The sequence below is a fragment of the Callospermophilus lateralis genome, chromosome 6 (assembly GCF_048772815.1).
Source record: "Callospermophilus lateralis isolate mCalLat2 chromosome 6, mCalLat2.hap1, whole genome shotgun sequence".
Classification (NCBI taxonomy): Eukaryota; Metazoa; Chordata; class Mammalia; order Rodentia; family Sciuridae; genus Callospermophilus; species Callospermophilus lateralis.
In genome coordinates, this window is record NC_135310.1 from 7253679 (window position 1) to 7264022 (window position 10344).

The 10344-nt window shown below is 48.1% G+C and overlaps 1 protein-coding gene across 2 annotated transcripts in view; it reads left to right on the plus strand.

The window, feature by feature from the left end:
- Positions 1 to 4205, plus strand: part of Prkn (parkin RBR E3 ubiquitin protein ligase) — a 1240480-nt gene extending 1236275 nt beyond the window's left edge. Inside the window, exon 11 of one of the 2 annotated variants that reach the window (XM_077109619.1) lies at positions 1707 to 4205. In XM_077109619.1, the coding sequence (XP_076965734.1) occupies positions 1707 to 1819 (113 nt within the window). In that variant the 3' untranslated portion in view covers positions 1820 to 4205. The remainder of the gene's footprint in view (positions 1 to 1706) is intronic. The other variant, XM_076858057.2, reaches the window with a different exon arrangement.
- Positions 4206 to 10344: the final 6139 nt, after the last annotated feature.

Below are 10344 nucleotides of genomic sequence, written 5' to 3' on the forward strand. Positions count from 1 at the left end.
TGGACAGGACTCACTGGGAGGAGGCTGTGGTCCCTTCATACCAATATCTCATATCTGTGTGCACCTGTCAGCAGCTCCCAGCTGCTATTTATGATCATGTGTCACCTGCCAACAGGGGCTGTTCTGAGAAGTGTCATCAGACCACTTTGACATTGTGTGAACATCCTGAGTACACCTTCTCAAACCTAGACAGTGTAGGTCAGCGCAGGAGGCCTGGGAGCCACAGACTTGCTTTACAATAAGCAGGAAAGGACTACTAATGCCATCCCCTCCTCCACTTCCTGTCCTGTCTCTCTGCCATTGTGATTCTGTTTCTATGGTAAAAGGTGATTTGTTACGCTAGGATTCTGGTGCATTAAAATTTTGATGTAATAGGAAAACATTCTTATTGTCATTTAGAATTACTTTAATTCACTGAGTTTTAATATATTGCTCAATATTTTTTATTTGATATTTTGGAGAAACCAAGTGGTTTTAAAGCACCACACTATTTTATTGGATTATTTACATCATAAGGTACAATCATTAAATATGTTGAAATGACACTCCCCAAAATGGGAAGTATTAAGATAAAAATGTCATCAATAAGTTATCTGATTATTTTTTATACAGTCAATTTTATTCATTTTTATATGCAATTTTTATGATCTTTGAAACAAACTAAAAGAAGCAGAAAGTAGAGGACTTTAAATGTATCCAAGTTATCCTAAGGTAAATGCCTGTGTCTATATATTCATACATATTTTCAATTAGTGGAAGTTCTCAAACTAGTTTTCTAGGAAAAATGAGACAGTACTGAAGCAATTATGTGGCCATTAGTGGGAGAACAGAGACACTTACAAGATAATTGGTAAATTGAAGAATGGAGTGCTCAATGCCTCGCAGAAACACCGCTAGGCTCCCGTGTCCAGGAAATCAGTGCGCAGCCGTGGTCTCTGTGCAAGGCTGCCCGCACACGGCTCGCTCCACCTGAGGCAGAGCTGGTTTCTGCTCCCCAGAGCCAATAGAGACAGCGTTTAACACCTGGGGGAGCCAGGTATCCCAGAGTAGGACCCAGAGAAGAGGCAGAAGAGGCAGGCCCCGCTCCAAAACCAACCGGAACCTCACGGACCTCGGTTAATCCCAAGCAGCAACGGTGAAAAGCACTTCGCCTGGAGAAAAGTCTACAACCAAGTTATCCTCTGAGTTTTTGAGCAGTAAATGAGTCATCAGACCCCTCGCTAGCTCCTTTGTGTCCTTCTCCTCCTAAATTAAATTTAGAATAGCATTAAGGGACGTATTCCCTGTTAGAAGTAATATACTGTCCCAATTCCTGTTTTATGAATTTTGACAAGCTAAATATCTCCAAAGAAATGACAAAAGTAATCATAAAATATTATCATATGTTAAATTATTAAGTGCATTTAATGTATTTAAAACATTGAATTCAATATATATTTAAATTTATTTAAATGAGGAATTGACTGTGAAACACAAAGCACTTGTCTCTGAATCCCATTTCAGGAAAAACAGATAAGCTCAGATTCACAAATAAAATTTGCCCTGGGTGGAGGGGTGCCGTTTGCTTTGCCTCCTCAAGAGCGTCCCAGCTTCAGAGCGCCCTCCCTGCTCTCCCATTCCCTCCCCCTGCTCAGACTCCCTGTGGCCTGGGGTGCGTTCTCCAGGCTGCTGCAGACCCACCGTGGCTTGTCCTTTGTCGCCCGCAGGAGGATGCATGCACATGAAGTGTCCGCAGCCCCAGTGCCGGCTGGAGTGGTGTTGGAACTGCGGCTGCGAGTGGAACCGCACCTGCATGGGCGACCACTGGTTCGACGTGTAGCGGGCGCCGCGGGCGCTGGGCCCTGGCCACGCCCTCCTCTCGGAAGCACCCAGCGCCCTGCCCTCATTTTCTACTTCACGTTTCTCTAAACACATCTCACACACATACACACACTCACATACGTGAACACAGGCTTCAAGGTCTCTCTACAATCACAAAAGCAAAATGACAGAGAAAGCTCCTGGATCTCTTTTACTGCATCCATGAAAAACAGCAGAGCCAATCCGAACACCAGCAAGAGGTATCTCCAGGCCTGAGAACTATGCCCAGAGTAAAGTGCAGCCCGTCTATTCCGAATAGATCCTTCTTCTTGCATGGATTCAAGTCAGGCTGGCTCGGCACAGGGAGCGAGGTCTCCAGATCAGTTTCCTGCATTCTACTTTCAACAAACACAGGGGAGGAGCCACTGGCAAGGTGGCGACAGCTCCTGGGGACTGTTGCCTGAGGGGCCTCTGCAAGGTGGACTGCAGGGACTCTCAGAACTGAGTTCCTGGCTTTCAGAGCAATATTCAACATTTAACTTTTCAGAGAGCATCCAGTCCTCAAAAAACCCCAGGCAGTAGTAAAAAAAAAAATATGTGTTTATCCCTAAGAATTCTATCTTTATAAATTGTGCTGATGAAATATCAACTCTGCACAAATCAGCTTGTCAACTAAGTAAGAAATTATGAAAGCCAATTTGAATGTTGAATGTTTAAATTGCAGGGAAGAAAGCAACACTTAATGTGCTTTCATTCCATTTAATTATTTGCTACTTTAGAAAGAAATCGCTTATCTGAAAATATTACAAAATCTATCGTTTGATTTTTAAGTATTCATTTTGCAGCTTGGAAATTAGCTCGTGCATTTGGCACTACTGTAAATTTAATGGATAAAGGGCTATAAAGGAGACATTTTCAAAAACCATTTCATAGCGATATTGAATGCTAACAAAAGTGCAGGTTATTAAGTAGAATCTTTAAAGAAAGAGCCTTTCCAAGGCGTCCAGATGAAAGCATTTCTGACCCTCTTCATTAGAAGGGTGCAGGCCCCATGCGTCCCCACTCTCCCTCCACTGCTAGCCCCAGGGAGCCATGCATGGGCAGCCGGCTCCTGCAAGGAGAGTTCTTTGCGTAGGGACAATAAACTCACTTATTCCTCAGGTTACCTGCATCAAATTTGAGTGTTGGTCAGATTTTCAACTTTTCTCTTTTGGAGGCAAATGCAACACATCAAAAAAAAAAAATTACTCTAGATACTGTGAGACGCATTTTCTACCGCAAAAATGGAGGTGAGAAAACACAAGAGCTGCCTGTTGACAGCTCCTCAGGAAGACCGTGAATGTACCTGAGGGCAGAGGAGTTCTGGCACAGGGGGCCCTTCTGGGTTTGGGGAGCTGGAAATTCTAAACCAGTCACCAGTCCTCTCCTCCTAGGTGGGCTCCCTGTGTCCTTGCTGGTGGGAGGAGAAGGGGTTTCTGAGGTCACATCCCAAGGACCTTCTTTCACGCTCCAGGGAGCATTCTGCCCTCCACCCCCTCGCGGGTACTGTGCTGGGACAAGACAGGGCGATGACGCCCATGTGCACAGCTGCTCCAGCATGTTCAAGGCCACAGGGAGGTCCCTGGCCGTGCTGAGCCCCGACCACAATCAGGACACATGTCACTGACAATCCCAGCCAATTGCAGCTCCTTGCGCCAACTCAGGGTGACACCCCAGATGGCATCGCCTGTCCTGTGGCACATGGGGCTCTTTGTATCAGTCTTAGCTTTTTCTTTGTGATGCTCTCATTATTGCTTCTTCCAAATCCATGTAGCGTGTTGGGTTTGCCACCGTGAGTTGCAGGTACCGTAGCAGCCCCTGGAGCTGTTCAGCTGTTGAGCATGGTCTCCTTTGTGGTGATTTTTTTTTTTCCAGAATAGAATAGTAATTCTTAAAATAACTTAAAGGAAAAATAGGCACTGAGTATGAACATGAATCACAATATTATTTGAACAGGAACACTGTAATAAAATATAGCACAAGAATGGAAGTAAGATCTTTGCAGAAAAATCTTTATTTTCCTCTGAAATGTGTTAAGAAATATCTGACAGGTATGTCTGTGAGTGTGCTTAATTATCAATAAAAGCATCCTAAGAGCTCTTGGGTCTGTCTTTGAGGGTATGTTTTTCACAGCTGGGGAGGTAAGGGAGGAAGCACAGATTGTGTTTTTTTGGTACCAGGGATTGAACCCAGGGGCACTTAACCATTGAGCCAAATCCCCAGACTTTTTATTTATTTTTTATTCATTCTAATTAGGCACGTATGACAGCAGAATGCATTTTGATTCATTATACACAATTGTAGCACTTTTCATTTCTCTGGTTGTACAGGAGGTAGCGTCACACCATATGTGCAGTCACACATGCACCTAGGGCAATGATGTCCCTCTTATTCCATCATTTTTTATATTTTATTTAGAGGCAGGGTCTTGCTGAGTTGCTTGGGGTCTTGCTACATCGCTGAGGTTAGCTTTGAATTTGTGATCCTCCTGCCTTAGCCTCCCAAGCTGCTGGGATTACAGGTGCGCGCCACTGCGCCTGGCATTAGGTAGCATTTTTGAGGGTTACTATTGAGCATAAAATCTTCACTCAGTATTTTTCCCTGTTAAGTTTCTTTACGTTTTTTTTATAATAAAATAATTGTTACTTATTAATGCACATTTCAGAAGCTAAAAAAGGTGAGAAGGAGAATAAAAAACCATCTAGAAATAATTATTTTGCTTCTTATTTGCACTTAGGAATGCACGGTATCAATGGGCTCCTAAAATGAGCATTTGGGGGGCTTCATCATGGCCTGCATTGTATATGCTAATTAATGAGTTTCTTTTAAATTTTCAAACCCAATATAACCATTCACAAGTAATGCAGTTATTAAACAGTATAGATGTGGAAGCGATTGTGTGACCTGCACAAACGTTTACACTAGGGCCGAGGGTTTGGCCCAGTGGAGAGTATGGGCCTAGCATGTACAAGGCCCTCCGTTGGATCCCCAGCGTTGGGAAAAAGGAAGAAAAGAACGGAAACATTTACAATAGAATGCTGAATGGAAAGCAGTACCAAAGTTGCATGTTCACTAGAATTGCAATTATGCAAAAATAAATAAATTCTAAGAAATAAACAATTGGGGACTGCTGTGGTCAGATTGTATTGCCCCAAAGTCTTAGGGTGAAATGCTGCCCAAGGTGACAGTGTCAGGAAGGGGCCCTTGGGGGATGAAGTCCTCACGAATGGAAATAGTGGCTGAGAGATCCCTCACCCTTCACCATGTGGGACCAGGTGAGAAGACGCCGTTCTGTGAAAGAGGAAATGGTCCCTTGCCAGACTGGGAGCCTGCTAGCACCTTGAGGTTGGACTTCCAGCTTCCAGAACTGAGAAATAACCTCGTGTTGTGTGAAAGAAGCCCAGTTTGTGGAATTTTGTTATATCCACTAAGACGGAGGATGTGTTACAATAGAGTCTGCTCTGTTGATGAAACTCTATGTCAGCTTGACTCATCTCTGCTCTTCAGGGTTTGGGGCAGTATGAAAATATCACTTTATAGTGAAAAAAGATTTTTAAATGTCCTGTGACAATCCAAGGTGGCCTGCCACATGCCCCTACGCAGCAAAGCTCTTCCCTCACTCCGTCTGTTTCTGATGATGTGAACTTCACTAGATTCGTGGTGAAACATGGTGAGCCATTGCACTGCCCGGTCAGAGGAACGTTACCAGGTGACTCTGGCAAGGATGGAGTCTGAGGGATGAGTTGAAGTGACTTTCTAGGCAGATGCCCTGTTCTTCCAGCCCTGGCATGAACATGGCACTTCTGACGGCACTTCCTGTAGAGAGGCTGAGATAGGAACATGGGATACAGAGAAAAAGAACGCTGGGTCTCAGGGGAGAAGCAGCTGGGAGTGTGACTGGGGACGTGAACATGTACTCCTTACCTTCCTCAGTAACCCTCTGCCTCATGCTCTGGAGTGCGCTGCGATTCTTCTCCATCACACACATTAGGGACCCCATGGTCCCCAGTAGAGTCCCCTCTCCAAGGCCTCCTAGAACACTCCTCCAGTGACAAGGCCACCACCTTCCTGCTTTGCCCAGGAGTGAGAGGGTTCCCCGCACGAGGGATGGGGGACTTTCAGTTTTAAAACCACAAAAGCCAGTGGCTGTTCCTGTTGCCTGTGATTCCAGTTACCCAGGAGGCTGAGGCAGGAGGATGGAGGCCAGCCTTGGCAACTTAGCAAGACCCCGCCTCAAAATAAAGAATAACAAGGGCTGGAGATGCAGCAGAGTGCATCTGGGTTCAGTCCCCAGCACTGGGGGTCCGGGGGAGAGAGAAAGAAAGAGAAAGGGAGGAAGGGAAGGGAAGGAAGGAGGGAGGGAGGGAGGAAGGGAAAGAAGGGAGGAAGGACGGACGGACGAGCTGGCCACCCTGTCTGCGAGTAGCCAGCCCCCAAGCAGCACCGGGCCTCACTGGCCTCTCAGCCTCCTTGGGCTAACCTTGGCCTCTTAGGCTTGAGAATGTCCTCCATGCGCATCCCCTGGGCCTCCTGCAAGCTGACCTAATCCAGAGGCTGACGGCTCTCATGTCATCGATTCCCAAAAGAGTTGGGCCCGCTCAGAACAGGATCAGTGGGAAGCCTGGCAAGCTCCAGATGCTCCCGAGGGACCGTCACTTGGTCCTTATGAACTGCCTCTCTCATCAGCACCTGGCTTTGTTTCCAGGACCATTGCTCATGCAGGCTGGACGCCCTGACCGCCCAGGTGTGCTGAGGACTTGTCCGGGCCTCTCTCCTGCAGTGAGCTGCTGGCTCCCCCTCACCTCATTCCGCTCCCACTCCTCACTTGTCTCCCACAGAAGCCTTCCCACCAACCCATGCAAGGTCCTCTGTCGCCATCCCTGGCATGCACTGCTATCTACATGAATCCTGACTGGGCTGTTTGCAGGGCCCTGTGTCTCCCTCACTGGCACGGTAGGTCCACAAGGGCGGTTGGCGGCTGTCTCTCTGTTGGTTTCATGGTTGACTCGAGGACAGCTGTCAATCATCAGCTGAGTCGCTCACTGTCCCCACCTCAAATCTAGGAAAGTCTGGAGAGTTGCTGCATCAGGAGGACAGGCATGGACACCAAGTGCTATGGCTCTGGCTGTCCCTAGAACAACTGCCGCTCTTCCTCTCAGCAGGGATCATCGAAGTCGCCTGTTTTCATTTTCTTGCCATCAATTCCTACTTAAATTTCTAGGTGACGTTCTTCAGTCTCCAGGCCTTCTCATTCTTTTTGTCTTGGTTTGTCTGGCTCAGACAACCTTAGTTACAGCAGGTCCCTTAGTTGATTCACTGCTCATGGCCACTTTAGGAAGAATGGGAGGCACACGGCCCCCCAGCAGGTGACTCCCCCTAACTGGAGTTTCTTCTGAAGTTTCTCCACAAATAAGCCCTGGCCCGTGTACATTTAAACTACTAAAAAGCATCAGTACAACCCGTTCTTTTCAGTTTCAGGTGTTTGGAACAAGAACTCTGAACACCAGGGAAAGAGCAGGGGTTGGGATTCAGAGACAGGCAGTGATCCCCACGGCGTGGAGAGTAAGTAACTGGGTCATCTTGTTTTGGGGGGTGCTGGAGATCCCTCCGCCCTCCCAGGGAGAGGAAGGAACTGTAGACACGGTTCATTTTTCCTGGGATCCTCCACACACTGAGAAGCACCTCGCATGTTGCCTGACGGTTGCTGGCCTCCAGTGGTTCATCATGAACGGCCCCTCCCGCCACGCCAGCAGGCCTGGTTCAAGCCACCAGGAATCTCCATTTGCTCAGCAGGTTCATTGAGGGGCCTGTGAAAGAACAAGGTAGAAGGTGACCGAAATGGGTTTTGTGATTCCCAAACCTATTTTCTAGGAACAGCAAAAAAATGTTATTTGACTGCTTGCGCAGCTTATTTTATCCTGGCCCATGGTGATCCTCATGGCTAGAAAAGCAGTATGGACATGACAGTCACAGAGCTGGCCATGACCACGCTGGGGATCCGCGCTGGTCTGGAAATGCTCTGGAGAGAGCGTTGTCAAGTCAAGAACCTAGGGCTCTGGTGGACTAACAAGTCCAGCAGCCATGGCCCATACCAAGGACCAGTCACACTCCTGTAGAGGGCCAGGAGTAGATAACCCAGCCTTTGCTGGCCATAGGACTGTGTCCAAACCCCTCACCTCTAGCTTTGCAGAGTGGAAACAACCAGGGGCAGCGCACAAGGGAACGCACACGGAACCCACTGGTCTATGTCCCTCTACAACGTTACCAAATATGGGCAGCGGTCAGAATGGCCAATGATTGCTGAAGTTTGTCTACCCATATTACGTGAACTGAAAATGGGCTGGGGTGTGGCCCAGTGCTAGAGCACTTGCCTGACATGCTTAAGGACCTGGGTTCCTTTCCCAGCACTGCAGAAAATGCCATTATTTTGAAATAACGGAAAAGCTTAATAGAGCCCGATATGAAGTCATGTGAAATGGGAAGCACTAATATTTTTCAGACTTACATTAAGTATTCAACAAATAACTACAGGGTTTTGAATAGGTTGGCTGCCAGGGCTGTAAAAATAAAGACCGGTTTTCTCTGCTCAGGATTCTCACAAAGCTGCTGGACAGCTGGTGTGGGAGAAGTGACATCAGGCAGATGGATGCAGTAGCACACGCCTGCAAACCCGGTGACTCAGGAAGCTGAGGCAGGAGGGTCAGAAGTTCAAGGCCAGCCTGGGCAACTTAGGGAGAACCTGTCTCAAAATAAAAACTAAAAAGAGCTGGGGATGTAGCTCAGTGGTAGAGTGTCCTGTGCCCAATCCAATGTCACAAGGGGAAAAAGAAAAGAGTGAGCTCCTGCCAAGGAGGAGAATGCCATGTCCCCTGGCATAGCCACAGCCTTCCTGTGGGGGCCTGGGCACGGGAGATGTTGGGCCACATGCGTCAGAGGAAGTGGTTACCGGATAGCTCCGAATCTGTGCAGCAAAGTTTCCCCTCTCTTATGGGTTATGGGAAGCCACTGAGGGAATTTAAGAAAGGAAAGGACACAGTCAAATCTGTGTCTTAGGAAGCTCCCTCTGTAGGGAACAGCTGGAAGGGGAGCAAGGCCACAGCAGGAGAGCCTTGCAAAAGCTTTCTATAAAGTCCAGGAGAGAGACTCGCAGCCAGAGCTAAGGTGGTGGCATGGCCACAGGAAGAAGGAAGAGTGTGTGTTGAAGCACTGAGTCAAGCCCTCAGGGGGCAGGAGCAGGGTGTTAGTGGGGAACTGGCGACCAACAACAGATGGTGCCGCGGAGGGGGCAGTGCAGACCTGGGGACAGGGCCTGAGGGTTCCTGGGCCCTAGGTGGCTGGACAGTCCTACGTAGACCTTCAGGCGGTAACACCTCTCCCTGCTGCTGTGCCTCCTTCCTGGCCGCCTGCTCCTTCTCTGCTCTGAGACGCCCTAGTTGCACTTACTGTGGATTGTTCTGCAGGAACTGGAGGACTTTCTTTTTTAGAAAAAACGGAATTCCTACACAGGTATTTAAATGTGGGCACCTTGGGCTGGGAATGTGGCTCAAGCGGTAGCGCGCTCGCCTGGCATGCGTGAGGCCCGGGTTCGATCCTCAGCACCACATACAAACAAAGATGTTGTGTCTGCCAAAAACTAAAAAATAAATATTAAAATATTCTCTCTCTCTCTCTCTCTCTCTCTCTCTCTCTTCCTTCATTAAAAAAAAATAAAAATAAAAAAATAAATGTGGGCACCTTAAATAAAACCATCCAAGTGTCACTAGGATGTGGTGCGTGCCTAGAACGGAAGACTGCTCGCCATACGAAGGAGTGGATACCTGGCTCAACCCTCAACATGAGGTGAGTGAAGAAGCCAGCACAGACCACGTGCTGTGGACGGTGCCGTTCTGTGACTCTCCAGAGAAGCTGGTCTACACTCAGACAGTAGAGCCCTGGGGCTGGGGCTGGGGCTCAGAGCTGGGGACGGGGCAGTCACTACTAGGGACAAGGCGCTTCTGGGTGGTGGCATGAACTAGATCTTACCGTGGTGACAGACACGCAACTCTGACCCTATACTAGAAGCCACCGAATCGCACACATTCTTGGATGAGTTGCGAGGTGTGTGGATGATATTTCAATAACAGTGTTACCAAAGGATGAAGAGAGGATGGGGAAGTAGACAGAAAAATATGACCTTACTATTTTGAGGAATCTGGTGGCCGGGGAGAGATGAAGAGTTGAGGTGAGCTTTAAGTTTCAAGCACAATAGTGACGAAAGGACAGGAGCCAGAGGTTGAAAACACAGGGCAGCGGCTGGATGTTCTAGAAAAGAGAAGACACGGATTGACCTGAGAGGAGCTAGTGGCCAGCAAGAGGCTTAGCCTGGCTTAGGTGCATACCTGACCCTTGCTCGCTGATGGTCCTGTCCTGCCCAAGCCTGGGGACCAGTTCAGAGACAGCACCCGAGACCACCCTGTCCCACGGGGATGCTCATGTGAGAGGCTACAGAGAGGGCAACCCTGTGGG